The sequence below is a fragment of the Anomalospiza imberbis genome, chromosome 2 (assembly GCF_031753505.1).
Source record: "Anomalospiza imberbis isolate Cuckoo-Finch-1a 21T00152 chromosome 2, ASM3175350v1, whole genome shotgun sequence".
Taxonomy (NCBI): Eukaryota; Metazoa; Chordata; class Aves; order Passeriformes; family Viduidae; genus Anomalospiza; species Anomalospiza imberbis.
This window is the reverse complement of record NC_089682.1, coordinates 86784523-86799969: the sequence shown is the minus strand read 5'-3', so window position 1 is coordinate 86799969 and position 15447 is coordinate 86784523. Positions and strand designations below refer to the sequence as shown.

Below are 15447 nucleotides of genomic sequence, written 5' to 3'. Positions count from 1 at the left end.
TACAACAACTCTAATATGGGAACCGTTTTTTTTTTTTCCTGTGGAAATTAAAAAAAAAAAAAAAGTGAGGGAAAACTTACCTAGTTAAGTGTATATTATTATCATATTGAACTATTTAGCTATTTCAGTGCAACTACTTGAGAATGAATCTTTTTCTGGCCTGAAGTCCTGGAGCAGCCCTTTAAATTCATAGCCTATATTCTTCTAAATTAACTGGTCTTTGCAGGCAAGACCTCAGCTAACTTATTCTAAAATTCTAATTCTAAAATTCTAAAATAGACAAACCAGTGTCAACGCCAATGCCCAAGGGCCTAACTCAGCCAGCTTTTCACATTAAAGGCATTATGCCTTGTCTGCATCAGAGTTTAAAAATGTATTAGCTAATATGTGCTAATGACACACATTTAAACCCTAGTCTAGACAAAGCCTGTGCGATTGCCCTCTGAATGCTTGATGCGATCTGAACACCCTGACAGCAAATCTGATTACCCCATTTTAATCATGAAAGGCTATAAACATCTGAGAGGTATCCAAACCTACCCCATAGCGAAGAACAGGGCTGTGCATGGGATCTAAGCCTCAAAATATCCTCATGGGGTGAGACCTCTGGCTTTGCATAAGCAAGCTTGTCAGTGGGGATGAAAAAGCCAGGCTTTAGCAGACAGAAATATATCTATGCACAGGAATCTGTTACACCAGGGTGAAGAAAATGACGCAACAACAATTCACTTGTGTTACTGCTTTGACATTGGTGATCAGCTCATGGTCTGACAGGAATAGGAGACAAAGAGTTGAATTGGAGCAGAGATGTGGCTGTGTGTCTGTATGCTGTAAACTGATCAGTTTAATTCAAATAACAGTTTTTCTCCACACATTTTAAAGCAAGTTTTGAAATATTGGAAAGGAAATAAAATAAAAAAAAGGATGCAATGATTCGAGGAAGAGAAGATAAATGCTTTATTGCAAAACACTTAAAAACTCAATATGTTTAGCTTATGAGAAAGAATACTGAGAAGTAAATAGACTACAATATATAAATATCTTCACCGGGAGAAACTATGCAGTACTAAAGGATTATTTAATCTTGCAAAGAAAAACCTGGCTAGAAGAAGCCAGAAAAAATGAAGTTAGGAAGTTAGGACCCAATTTTGACAATGCTAATCTCTAATAAAATATCAAGCAAAAAAAAAAATTCTTTTTAATCAGTTGATAACCTTGATTATGGATGGATGCTTATTTGGCAGGTGTATTTTAATCTACCATATGCTATTGGGATCACTATAGAATTAACAGTGACATGGCTAAGACACAAGAAGTCCAAGTCAATGGGTTTTTTTAGGCTTCAATGTTATGTATATAAAAGTACATAAATAGACAAGAAGTACTTACCAGCCAGAAGTCTGAGCAAATGGTTGTAATACGCCTGTGGTATGTTTGCAGGAATGCTGTCTGCTAGATTTAAAGGAATATATACTTTTTTTCCTCTTGCTGCCCCACAAATATCCCTGTTGAAAGGGCATCGACATTGGAGCCAGCCTATTAAGTCTGAACAGGCACAGTGTTACCCAGTGTGAGGCAGAACACTTAATCAAAGGTACTCCTGAGCGTATCTATTTGATTTTGCTTACAAATTCAATGTAATGGGTTTATAAAGTCAGAGTATCTGTACCTTGTAGGCATATTTTCCTGATCTGGCTGCTTTTTCAGTTGACTTACTTGTTCTTGAAACATTCAGTTTTAACTCAGTAAATACATAACTCAGTCAGTTTTTGCTGTCCAAGCAGTCACACACAGAACCAGAAAGAATTTGATGCTGTTTCTACTTTCTTTTTGAGGGAAAAGCTAGGGTGAAAAAGCTGCAGAACCTAGCAGGATAACCAGAGTGACAAGTCAAGGGACAACTTGTACCCTTTCACAAAAAAAGAAAAAAAAGATTATAAAACCTCACACTTTTAATGCTGAACACTGAGATGCATGTGTTAAGTGGAAACAATGGATGTCAGTTCTACGTCAGACCTGGCTAATTACTGGTATGAGGACCAAAAGAATATCCAAATCCAACTCTTTCCTTTCCCTCCTTTTCTCTCCAAATCTCCTTCTCCAAAACAACTCATATCATCCCAGAACATTTTTGTCATACTAACACTGACTGTCAAAGCCATTCGGATTTTAAATAAAACAATGCTTGCAAGACCAGAATTTTTACTTAAACAAACCACCCAGAATGCTCTTACAACCAATTTTCTAGCTTTAGATTCCACAGCATTTGCTGCACATCATGTGTAGCTAAATGTAGCATAGCTTGATACAGGATTTTCTCTAAATCTCAGTATAGCTGTTCCTTAAGTGAATGTGATGCTCTGGCAGTCCTGAACATGCAAGTTTTGCCCTAAACACACACACTTCAATAAACAATTGACTCCACTATGTACGAGGAGATATTAAAAATTTCCTTTTCAGTGATGGGAATAATTAAGTCTTCATCAAACATGATCAAACATAAAACATCTCTTGTGGACATAAAATGCACTTTAACAGAGAGGTTACACTTATCTCCCTTGAATGTGCAGGGTTAAATGCACATTTGTCCAAGAGGTTTTGCACAGTGTATCTCTTAATCCTTCTAGTGGGAATCAGATACAGCGCAGTAAGAGGCTGGCACCTCTAAGCTGATGAAAGTCACCCCTGACATCAGTCCAAGACAGTTCAAAGCTGAGGATGGTCTGAAAAGCTCTCCTGGGAGAACAGGAGTTCAGGCCAACCTAACTTACAACTCAGGGCAAATTGCCCTCAGCATGTTTGGGCGGTTAGAAACCAAATCTTCTCCTGCTCCACTAGTCCCTGTTTGAGAAGAGGGGGCACTGCTATAACTTTCTCCCATAACTTGCAGTTGCATGCCAGGCTGTTGCGCAGTCTCATCTCTTGAGCTCACGGTTAGCCTGATGTGATACCTCTTTGGCCCTATTTCTTTATTTTCTTCCCACTACTGTTGTGAAGATCCTGCTAACTGTAACTGGCTTTGAGTCTTTGCCAAATGGCCATCTTCCTTCAACCTGACTCAGCTGCAGAAACTTGCTTGTGGGGACCTATGACGATCATCTAATTCAATTGACTGACCACGTCAGAGCTGACAAAAAGTTAAATCATGTCATTAAAGGCATTGTGCAAATGTTCTTAAACACTGACAGCCTTGGGGCGTTGATCACCTCTCTGGAAGCCTGTTCCAGTGTTTGGCCACTATCTCAGTAAAGAAATGCTCCCTGATGTCCAGTCTAGGTGGTTTTCTTGTATAAAAAAAAATCCTGTATCAAAAGCAAATCAAATCCTGTATCAAAAGCAGCTTTCTCATTATTAATCTCATTGTATTAATTGCAGAACTCCCAGCTGGCTACCCCAAGAGTCATCATAGGGACATTTCAGCATCTAAATGATGGAGCTCAACATTTTAATCCAGTTTGCCCCAAAGCACACAAAGTTAAAGCTAGTTCTTGGGCCCAACCTGATACTCATTGAGGATCTCCCTGGATTTCAAGTTCTCAGCTGAGACATTACAATATTACAGGATGCCTACATGCTACTCATACTCAAAGTTGAGATCTTTGGCAGTATCTTAAAGCCAGTGAAGGAGGTTCCCTTTTAACTGATACTATACAAGGACTAAAAAGGTACCCTTCTAAAGCTGTGACAGTCTAGACAGACATGAAAACCCCAATGAAGAAAAGGAAGAAGAAAAATATATGCAAAACAAATATAGCGATTAGGTTACAAGGTTCTGTAAAAAAAAAAAAAAAAGGGTTTCTAACTGTCTCGATTTGAAGATGTTTTGTGAGAGAGACAGTGATCTAAAGGGAAAAAAAAAGGTGGACACAAGAAAAGGAAGGACAGAATATAACGAATAAGTATGGCAAGTAAGTGTATGCTGAGGTGAAAGTTTTCTCACATCTCTTTTCCCCAGCCTAAGTGGCATCTATACACATTTATGTTACAGTACCTAAATACAAGCTGTCAGACCTAACACATTTTTGCCAGAATTATTCATGAAACTGTATGATCTCAAGAGAGGAAATAGTTATTACTTGGATTAAACTAGTTAATTTTCATTAACATAACTGGCATATAATTACTAGTTTCACCTGAGTAGCTTATCACGGGCTCTATAGCAACCATAATTGAGATGTACTTGATTTTTTAAATTTTGTGTGTACTGCCTGAAAGCATATTTTTTTTCCCATAATAGACCTGCTAAGCCTCTTTCTTTTCCCCTTTTGTACACAATTAGCATTTCATTTCATATTTCTGTATTCCAGGTAGATGCCAGAAGAGAAATAGGCCCTAAAGTACCAATCACCAAAAGCCATGTTGGAGAGTTCCTTCACTACTAAATGCATTTGACACTAATTGCTACTTATTGAAGTACCTGAGTGAAACCTCACTCTGACATATATCTGGATACTCCCTGCATGTTTCAGTTTTCCATATTTCCCACTGTTGGTGCCCCACTTCATGGGACCACCTCTCTCGTGACTGGCTCCTCTGCCTGCACTGGGATGTGGCAAAGAGGGGGCTGCTGCTTCTGACCCACAGCAGTTCTTACCCAACACAACAAAGAAAATGGGAAATTTGAACGTGTTAATTTTTCACCCATCGGCTTGTTGAAGAAAAATATCAAAGGTCCATGCTGGTACTTCGTCTACCAATATTTTAAATTATTTTAATCTTAGCTAATATTGCAAGCTCTTTTTTGATTTATAATACATTTAACAAAGTTATCTACAATTAATAGTTCAGGTAGGGGAAAGATGTCCAGGAGACTCTTGCTGGATCAATTAAAATTCAATAACGTCAGAAGAAATATTTATGCAAACAATATGGTAGAAGTCATATTTATTGATAAAAATTAATATATCTGCTATAAAATTTGTAACAGTAATGCAACTGAATATTTATTTTGATGCATAAACCTGAATGTTACATACCAGATACAATACAGTAACACTGGTTTCCTCCTTATTTACATGTTTATGAAAATTGATATGCAATCCATGTTAAAAGAACTTGTAATGGAGAATAGTTACATTAGAAAAATAATATTCTTGATAAAGCATTCTTGAGGACTCCAATCACATTTTCAGGCCTCTTTCAATAAGGCAAAAATCCCTGGTACAGCATATAACTTAATTTACAAAATGCAATAACTTCAGACACATCTTCAAGTTTTCTTTTGGTATGCTTTTCCTCACTGTAAAATTACTCAATTCTCTTACCAAACAGAAAGAACTTTCTATAACGAAACTTAATGAGTTCTATTACATATTACATATAAATCGCTGTAGCTTAGCGACCATAACTGGGCAATCTTTCTCCTTAACTGTTTGCTCAATGAGCTTTTCTTAGATGTAGGACATGTAGTATTTTGAAATCATTATGACTGTGGTAGCTTTCTTCAGTTTTCATAGGAAACAATCTGTCACATTTTGAAACTTTTTTTAAATTTTATTTTATTTTAGGAACTGGTGCACAACTACATTTCCACTCACAAGAGAACGTCACAAATGTAACTAAAATTAGGCTTCGATAACTTTGAAAACATACTACTATGTGCCCAAATCCAAATTTCTTACTTTAATACTTTATAACCCTGCCATGCTCTAGGAATTCTTCTTCTGCATAGCTTCATTACTAGTCACAGTCAGATAGTTTTAATTCCTTCAAAGGCACAAAACTTCCACCTCTTTTCCAGTGTTGCTCCTACACCAGTGAATTCTTGTTTAAACATGCGTGGCAGTCTCATCAAAAGCATTTCTATCTCATTTGCAGAGATCTGAGAAAGAAACAAAGGTAAATTAAAGTGAGAAAGCTGCCCTGTAGCTTGTAAAGAAGAAACATTAAGAACAGATATAATAGGGGTGTGGGGGAGACAAATCCAGGCCATATGAAAACAACCAACCATTATTATTTTTTTTTAACCTTAGCCTGACATGACTTTCCAGAGCAAGTGCAGATTCTTTGAAGGAATAGTTTTGCTCCTGTAGATGGTATCCTACTGTAAAGCAACAGGGCTGTGGCAACAGTGTGGTATGAAGTCCATCTAAAAGTTACAGTCATGGGTGCTCTTGTGAGGAGGAGGAAGCAGATGGGATCTTATTCTTCTTCTCAGCCTATGTGGTTTTGAATGCTTCTCCCAGCTCCATCGGTTTTTCTCTTTCAAAAAGACTTTAATCAGCTCCCTGCTGTTACTGAAGGCTGACTATCCATGGAGCCATCTTCCCTTGGTCTTACCCAGTTCAGCAGCCCCATATAATTAAGGAGTAAAACTCCCAGTTCCGCATTACTCAGGATGTTTTTATCATTTTGAAACCTTAATGACTGCTCACCTTGCTAATAGGCAAGATGCTGTCATTACAGAAAACACTTTCACACAGGCAACCTTCCTGGTATAATCAGTAGGGACGTAAAGAAATGAACAATCATGGACTATGAGCCATTTTATCCTACTGCTTCTAAAGCGGTGGTCATGAAAGGAACAGCAAAGAAATCTATGGGTGCTGCCTGTTATCCACAGGTATCTCCGTGGTTTGAAAGGCATATCTGGAAATGATATTTCTGCTTATTCATACTAGTAGAAACCTTCCATGGAGAAACCTTTCCTTTTTAGAACAGTATATAAACATAAAATGTGCTAATTTGACTTCAGTACACCCAAGGGGGCGAGAAAATATTTATTGCCTCTTATTTTTCTGTAGAGGTTAGTGCAGCAGAAAGATTAAATGATTTGTTAAAGGTGGCACCAAAACTCAGTGTTGGAGGCAGTCTAAAGCCTCAGTGTGAACCAATCCATCTTTTAAGTGCTCAAATGGCAGCAGTGGGTGTCTGGTTACTTTTATGTAATGTATCTGAGCTCTGTACTGAGCCCTCAGCCCACATGGGTATGCTGACCTTATCATTCCTGTTCAGGCAAGGAATGACAGGCTAACCATGGAAAGTAATTGAAATTCATCCCTGAGATTGCATCTCTGGATCGTACTATTAAAAAGTAATTTGTTTCTACAAGCAGTTGCTTCCAAAATACACCAATGAGGTCACATTTTGCAGCTTGTATTTATTATGCAGTAGGTAGGTCCAGAGGTAGCTGCAGAGATGGGAGACAATGCTCCATCCATGAGGGCTCTGTTTGCAAGTCAAGAGCTTGACCCTGGCAGCCTCACAGAAGCTCACATGTTATTCACGTGAGCAAAAACTCAAGGGCTGAGCGCACAGCCATGCATAAGAAGGCACCACAGCAGTGCAGGGTGACAATGTTGAAGAACTCACTAGGGAGAAGCAATGAGCAGCAGCAGGGCTGGAGCCCAGAGAGAGTCCATATTTTGGATGATTACTCTCATCACTCAAGAGATACAGAGCTGGAGAGGTCATCCAGGGAAAAAAAGCAGTTGAAACTTAGACAAATGCCATGTTAAGGAAGGACTTGAAAGATAACTGAGGAGATTGGACAGACTGGGTGATGCAGGACAAGACTAAGCAAAATGCACGGGCAAAGAGAAGCAAAAGAATGGCTGGAGGTGTGAAGCTCTGGATTCATCAGATATTGATAAAACCAGACATTAAAAAAAGAATTGAAATTCACCAGTTTCTACCTCTTTCTCCCATCCCCATCCCCTACTCCCTTTTCATTGTGGGTGGCAGTGGGCTGAAAAGCACTAGCAAACCTGAGTTGCTATGGCCTGAAGGCAGTGCCTAACAAATTCATCATCCTTCCTCACCCATCAATGCAGCTTGCTGTAATTTCAGTGAGCTTCTAGTTCAGGATCTCCTCTGCTTTTAGCTCTACACTTTTTCATAGAAACAGAGGAAGGGTCCAGGATCATCCAGAAGCATGAAGCAGCTCATCAAAGCAGTGAGAAGCTGATCTTAGCTATGAGCTGAGGGAGTCGTTCAGGAACAAAACATTATGTCGTGGTTTGACATGGAAGTGATTTTTTCAGGAAGTTGGGTCAAACCAATCAGTGGTCAAGTTTGGATATTGGCACCTGAAGTGACCACTGAAGATAGGGATACGCCTCTGAGAACACAGGGGGTTAAAAGCAGGAACTCCCAAGAGCTCGCTCTCTTTGGTTCTGGTCAGGGTGCTGTGCAGACCTCCCCTGCCCAGCCACGGGGCTGGGTGGGGGAGGGGAAGCCATGAGGCCTGGTCGAAGTGAGCTGAGGGGTAGAAGGACTGGAACCGAGCCAGCTCCTGTGGACGGAAGGGTGGAGAGAAGCGGAGATGTCTCTGTCATCCCCCCACAGAGGGAAGAGACAGAGTCCGGACAGCACCTGTAACTTTAACGGCGCAGAGGAGAAGGGTGGGGGGGGGGAAGGCGCCCAGCCTTGGCCTTGGGAATCGGCTGCTGGGCAGAGATTTCAGCCATCCAGGGAGTCTGAACTTTTAACCCTTTCCTGAGAAATAAAGGCTTTGTAAAATATTACTCCTCCTTGATTTGAAGTAGAAGAGAGACAGGCTGGGATCCGAGATGATGGAAGAAGAAATTCTCGAGTTGGAAGGAGATGATGGAGTGGCTTGTGGCTGGACTTTTCTTGTTAGCCATAGACTGAACCAAATTCTCCTAACAGAAGATGCACTTATGGGGGGTGCGTTGGTGGGTCAAGAGACTTGTTTCAGTGATTACCAACAGAGGAGTGGAGAGAACAGAGGAGAGTTGGAGAAGGTGTGGAGAAGCCCTCTATCTTCAAGAGGAGAAGAAGACCTCTGTTCTTGAACCCTCAGCCCCAGGGGAAAATGGGGGGGACTGTAGTCCTGAGATGAAAAACTGAACTGTTGTCTCTTTTGGTCCATGGCAAAGCATCCTTAAAGGAGCCCTATGAGCGGTCTGTCCATGCACGGTGGTGAGAGCACTGTGACATGGAAAGGAGAGTGTCACCATGGCAGATTTTCTCCGGGCAGTTGCCATGTGTGACATGGAAACACAAGGGTGGCAATTGTGTTTCCTGGGGAGACTGTGACACAGGAGAGACTCCTGTCTCCCTTGAAAGATTGAGTATTTGAGTATCTGAAGGGTGGCAACTTGATCAGGATCCTGGGTGGTGTCTCACTGTTAAGTTTGTTTGGAAATTAGGTGGGAGGAGGAGGGTTGTTTTGGAAAGTCTTCATCCAGGATTTAGTGTTTGTAGTTTTTCTAGTAGTAGTAGTTTAATAAAATTCTTTTCTTTGTTAATAAGTTTAGGCCTGCTCCGCTCTGTTCCTGATCACATCTCACAGCAATTATTTAGAAAAGTATATTTTCATAGGGGTGCTGGCATCGCGCCAGTGTCAAACCATAACACATTACCAGGATCAAAGGAGTTGTGTTGCAAGATCTGGGAAAGCACCATCATCCAAGTATTGACAGACATGGGACAGAGCTTTGACTGGCCACGGGGTGACCCCTGCATCCTACAGAGTCACTGCTTAGCACTTGGAGTACCATTCACCTGATCATTTCACACTTGAGCTTCTCACTTGTGACTTGCTTAATATTCAGTGCAGAGGAATAGGCCCCTTTAGGGTCTTGATTTCATTTCATTCTACAGCAGATATTAAAAAGTAAGTCAAAGAATCTTATCCTACAGGTATTTATTGACTGTGGACTGTATGAACTGATGCATTAAACACTTTGCACACTGTTTTGTGCTGGCCTCACTTTTGTATTGGCCACAGCTTCACTGAAATTAGTACACCTGATTCCTTTATGCGGTTCTGTCTTCTCCCACATGGAGACAAAGGACATGTAACATGGTCCGTTCCTGTGTTCATGAAGATTCAGTTCAGTGTGACACATGACTTACAACTTTTCAAAGAATAAAGTGCCATCTTCAAAAACTGCACAGTTTGATGGCCATGGCCACACCTGCCTCTTGTTCTGCTTTTTTTTCTCTGCAGCTATATTTCAGAATCATATGTCATAAAATCAGCTGCTAGTCTTTGCCATTTAGAGCTCTGCTCTTCTGTGCCACAAAGGATAGCTAAGCAGTTTGAGGCAAAGACCTCAACACAAGCACTGCATGTAATTTGCAAATGAATAAAGACTGCAAACCCCCAAGCCCCATATCCCATTATCTTTCTAATGGAAATGCATGAAGAATCTAATCTTCAGTAAAGAATAATACAATATTTCTAAAGAGAAAATAGATTTTGATTAATTTTTTTTACCCTAGAGTCCAACTGCTGCATATAAGACCAAAGATACTCTATATTGGCTCCAAAAGGGTGGACGTGAAGAAATGTGGATATGATACCTGTATTAAAAACAAACAAAGTGTTAAAATTACCTCAGACACTGTATCATTAAAATAGGCAAAATAATTCTGAAGAGTCTGTTCTTGCAGGTTTTTCAGTATGAATTATGATTCCTGTTTTCCTTGCACAATCCAATAAACATAACAAAATAGCACATTTTTAATACAGTCATAGTAACGTGCTAAATACAATAGCTCATCTTCAAGAATGACAGCAGTTAGCAAGTAAGTGACCAAGATAATATACTGATGTGTAAAGGAATTTCTAAACAAAGCCTTGCTGGGAGCATTTCAACTACTAATTTTATGCTTGATTTACCAATATAAAATTGTGGATATTGTAATGGTAAAATTATTGTTTATTTCCCCTTCACTGGATTCTCTGTTGTGAAAACGTTTTATACAATTGTGTCAGAACTCTCACTCCCTCAGATTTTTATAGTAATTATGCAGATGCTGGTTATGAAAAGTATTTAATCCATATTACCCCTAACTGCTGCTGAAAACACAAATGCTTTATGACATATTTGCTTATTTACTTTTTCTTAAGAGAGAGCATGTTCTGTCTATCTTCATTGCTGTTTCAGGATGATTATAAAAGGTATGGGAATTAAAAGGGGCTTAGAAGGAGTCAGGATCTAAGTCTAGAGATTTTTTCTGCAGTGAAAATCAAGTGACAGCATTAATAATGATGACCAGAGAAAACAAGATTTGGGGCATCAGTATTGCTAGTAAAAGCACTATCCAATTTCTCTTCTTCTAAGCAAACATTGAAAATACAAAATGGCATGTGTGTTACTTGCCGTTTGGGGAGAGCTGAACTGTAAGAATCAGAACAAATATTTTCAACTCTCTTTGGATGGGCTTCTTAGCTGAACCACCCTAGGGGAAGTTTCTTATACTTAAATCATAAACACCGGGATTAAAAATGCTTACAAATGACAAAAATGGGTCACTGTATCTTGTGTACTGTAGGCCATACTGTTTTCTTGATGCTGAATGAATTAGGATAATCTTGGATTTCATTTTCCCCTAAGTACTGGTCACGGTTGAAACTGATAAACACATTTTAGACTGGCTTTGCAAAGAACACCTTTTTTTCCTCCTCCACTTTTCAAACGGCATTTACAAACTTCTGGTCCTGCATAAGGAGTGGCATGTAATAAATTTTTTACTATGGCAAGTCCTAGCAGCAGTGACCTTCTTTGTGTTGTGGGTGACTACAGGTAACCACACAAGAGCTCTAGAAGCAGAAGTCAAGACCATCACGCTTGGATGAGATGGCTGGAAATCTAATTTGTACTCAAATCACATTTTACCAGTGTCATTGCATCTGTTATGTGGTTCCTGAGGCTTGTCAATTCAGGACATTCAAAGCCAGCTCTTTCATACAATGTAAATAATAAGTAATTTGTCAATATTTTGTAGTTATTGACTGGAGTTCCATGATAATTTTTCTTTTTGTTTATGCTCTTTTCCTCTAAGACAAGACTGCATTTTTTAAAATACAGAAAAACTTAGTGAATAGATAGTGGCAAGGCCCATTTTTCCCTTGCCACATCTAATCATGCCTCAGAGGAAGAGATAACATGAAATCCGTCTTGAGGGATCTTTAATCTTTGGACTGTAACAGTGAGTCAGTTGTGGGGGTATTATGACCAGTAATATCTTAACTGAGGTTATTCTGTTTATCTGAGTGTGCCACTGAACAGCAGATGTAGGGGACCCACTCTGGGACACTGCCACTCTTTGTTACAGTCAAACAGTGAGTGACCTAGAAAAAAAGTTTGTAATTCTGTTCTTAAAATCCCATGCTTGCTGTCTTTCTCACAGAATGAACTTTGAAAAGATCAAGTACTGCCCCTGCAATTAAATGTTTTAGATTTAATTATAACAAGCAGAATTCAATCAAGTCATACATTTCTGTACATTCCACTGTTTTGCATGTTAGTAGTCACAGGGAGTTTGTGTACTAAGCACTTTAAACGTTTAAATGCATTCTTCACTTTTAAATGACCTCTTTGGTCTGAACTGAACTTGTGAATTGCTGAATCTGTGCCTCAGCAATAAGCCAGAAATCTTCCTGGTGCCTAGGTGATGAAAATGAGTTACGTTTAAACAAATGAAAGTAGTTTTGGAACTTTCATTTATCAGGATACCACTGATTTGTGAAAAGACCAAACCAAAGAAATTAAACCTGTTCTTTCAACATTTCTGTTGCCGTGCCACAGGGTACACTTTGGAATTGTGGGCCTTTGTACTCCCTGAAAACCTACCCCACTAAAACCAAATGCAAAATATGTATGGGTCTAAATAGGGCATGTTTTCTCCAAGGGTGGCGTGGATACAGCCAGTTCTGAGTGGCTAAATGCCAGTTAGTTGGCCCACTGCCTATAAGCTTTAGCTTTAGGCACTATTTAAGAGTTTATTTTAAAAATTTTATTCTAGGTAAAGGGTATGACAGTCCTTGTGGTATTCTTTATAAATATTCATATTGCTAATTCCCTCACCTAATGTCAAAGACATAAATCTGGCTTGCTTAATACATGTAGTATATATATTTTTTGCTTGATAGTTTACTAATATTATTTCCATCACCTTCTCCTTCACCACTTTGTCTAATAATCATATAACAAGCTATATAACTCTGGCCTGCTAAATCTTGATGCAAATAAAGTCATCATACATTCATGCTGCAAGTCTAAATGCAGATTTTGCAATTTTCTTCATACCTGAAATCCTTTCATTAAACTACAGAATTTTTCAGAAAGGCAAAGTTCAGTTGTATTTTAGGATTTTTCTCACTAAAAGCCATTCTGAACACAGATTAAAAAAAATCTATTTTTTTTTCTTTTTTACTTGTATTAGCACAAAGATGTGAGTAAACATATATGCAAAACAGAAACCTGTTAGAAGGCATTTTGTTCTCAAAAATCTTCTTTGGGGTTATCTTACCTATTAATAGTGCCTCTTTCTCTGATTTCAGACCTGGGCTTCGTTTCTCTGAGTTTTTTTCTCTGTCCTGGTTGACCAATGCTACTGTCAATACATTGATTTCCTATAAAGTTTAAAAAAACAAACAGGTGGTCATGTAGATTTCATTTACCACGATTAAACTTGTCTGCTTCCTTTCAACTATATAAAAAAAAATCATTAATTCACATCTAAAGACAAGACAATTATAAATAATTGGTTTGTTTGCAGAATATTAAGACACATTTTGAACTACCTTTACGCCAAGTGCTGCCAAGAAGAGAAATTTTGCTTGAGGAATAAGTAATAACTTTGCTGCTAGTGCTTCTTCATTATAACAGCTGGAGAGATTGTGCCATAAAATGTGGGGATGGTCCAAAAGCTCACATTTTGTAGCTATTAAAGCTGTAAACCAAGACCGCCTCCAGGGAACATGGATAGAGACATTCAGCTACAGCCATAAGAGTAAATTCAGCAGTCACTAACAACATTTCTAGCTACTAGAGCACAACCCTCTGCCCTGTTACACTCTTCAACCAGTGCCTAGCATGGCATTGGCCCATCCCAAACAACTCTCAGGCATGTTTTGGAGGTTGGCACATTTCAGGAAGATCATTCCCAACAGGTGGTTTGCATAAAGCTATCTTGTTTTGAGGACTGAAAGAGCACCAACATGAAAGGCACACAAGTCAAGGCTCCTACTTGGGACTCTTTTTTCCTGGAATCAGGTAGCCTGAAACACCTAAATTTCATCTGAGAGATCACATAGCAGGTGCTCCATCAGAAGTACCCAGGCAGTTGTGTAACTGGGTATATGTAAAGTAAATAAATTATTTCCAAAGCATGCAAGTGACCTCGGAGTGTATTGCACGATATTCAAGCATATCCATGGGCTGTTTCCATGGAGCAGCCAATGTGCAATGATTTGTTCCTTGGTGAGGGAGTGACTCACGCTGCTGCACCTGCTCGGGGAAATGCTCAGCAGTTCCATGCAAAACCTCGGAGGCAGAGAGCATGGCACTGGAGACACAGTGGTGTGAGGTGGGACTGTGAAGGAATGGTGCTCTTGTCCTGTTTCAGGGAGTCAAGGTAAGCTGCTGGAGGTTGTGTGGGACTGGGCCGCCTCAAATGCAAGCAAATATGTACTTTTGGTATAAAGATGTGGCTCCTTTAGGACATACTAATGGGGTGACGTCTTGCTCCAAAACTTTTGGCAAGGATTTTTGGCAATAGAAGAGGGACACTAGGCTTGGGTTGCTCTGAGGCATTTCTGAAGGTGTGAATAATTCATGCTAAAAAAAGGCATAAACTCCAAAGTATGTCAAATGTGCCTCTTTATGGATGACTAAAGGCTTCACAGTCTGTGAGACTGGTAAAAAGAGTCACACACTTCCTCATTTTAACTGAAAAAGAGACACGAACAACATAAGCCAAAACCCCCCAGAAATGTAGTCTATGCTCTTCATAGGCCTGCTTTAAGGGGCAGCTGCCTGATGGCTCAGATGCATCATGGCTTCAAGTGCTCCTTCATGTCACAAAGAAGAACCAGCTGCCATGTGCCAGCCAAGGAACTCTGTGTGCACCTAAGTGACATACATGCACATGTGCAACCTCAGCTCCCAGCAACAAGGGGCTCTGACAGGCCCTGGCTCACACCGAACGAGGCGTGGGGTCCATTGGGTCATCTGGGGTTCGTCGCAGTTGTAGTGGCCAGCTGAGGCGCTTCTCCTGGCCACAGATCTATGTGTAGTTGTGCACATGTCAGCCTTTGCTGGCTTTTTAGTTAGTAGAGATCAAATAACTTTTTAGTTTTGTATTTTAGTTTAGGGAGTCTGCAGTCCAAGAATTGGCAGTGATCCCCTCTTAAAACAAGAGTGCTCTTGGGTGCTCTGGCAGCTACATCACCTTGACATTAACACTCCTGTAGTGTCGTAATACACAAGGCACATTATAGCAGCAGCAGCATTGCTCTAAATTGTCCAGCACTGTTGATTCCCCTCCTGACATAACCAAAGGCTAATGCAAATTCTGATCTACTGCTGGCCATGACATCCAAAAGCAGTGAAAGGAAACGCCGGCAATAAACTGAAATAAAAGGTGTTTACATGACTTTCTCCAAGAGGGCAGTAATGACAAGGGGGTTACAGATAGAATAGAGCTGGATGAGAGATTTTGTGATACTGCAACAGAAAATTGCAGCAT

General features: G+C 39.8%; 1 protein-coding gene across 8 annotated transcripts in view; it reads right to left on the bottom strand.

Annotated features, from left to right (window-relative positions):
- Nucleotides 1-4867: 4867 nt before the first annotated feature.
- Nucleotides 4868-15447, bottom strand: part of ENOX1 (ecto-NOX disulfide-thiol exchanger 1) — a 362929-nt gene continuing 352349 nt past the window's right edge. For all 8 annotated transcript variants that reach the window (XM_068182225.1, XM_068182224.1, XM_068182223.1 and 5 more), the window contains 3 exons: nucleotides 13228-13330; nucleotides 10187-10272; nucleotides 4868-5821 (listed from right to left, as the gene is read on the bottom strand). In XM_068182225.1, the coding sequence (XP_068038326.1) occupies nucleotides 5690-5821; nucleotides 10187-10272; nucleotides 13228-13330 (321 nt within the window). In that variant the 3' untranslated portion in view covers nucleotides 4868-5689. The remainder of the gene's footprint in view (nucleotides 5822-10186; nucleotides 10273-13227; nucleotides 13331-15447) is intronic.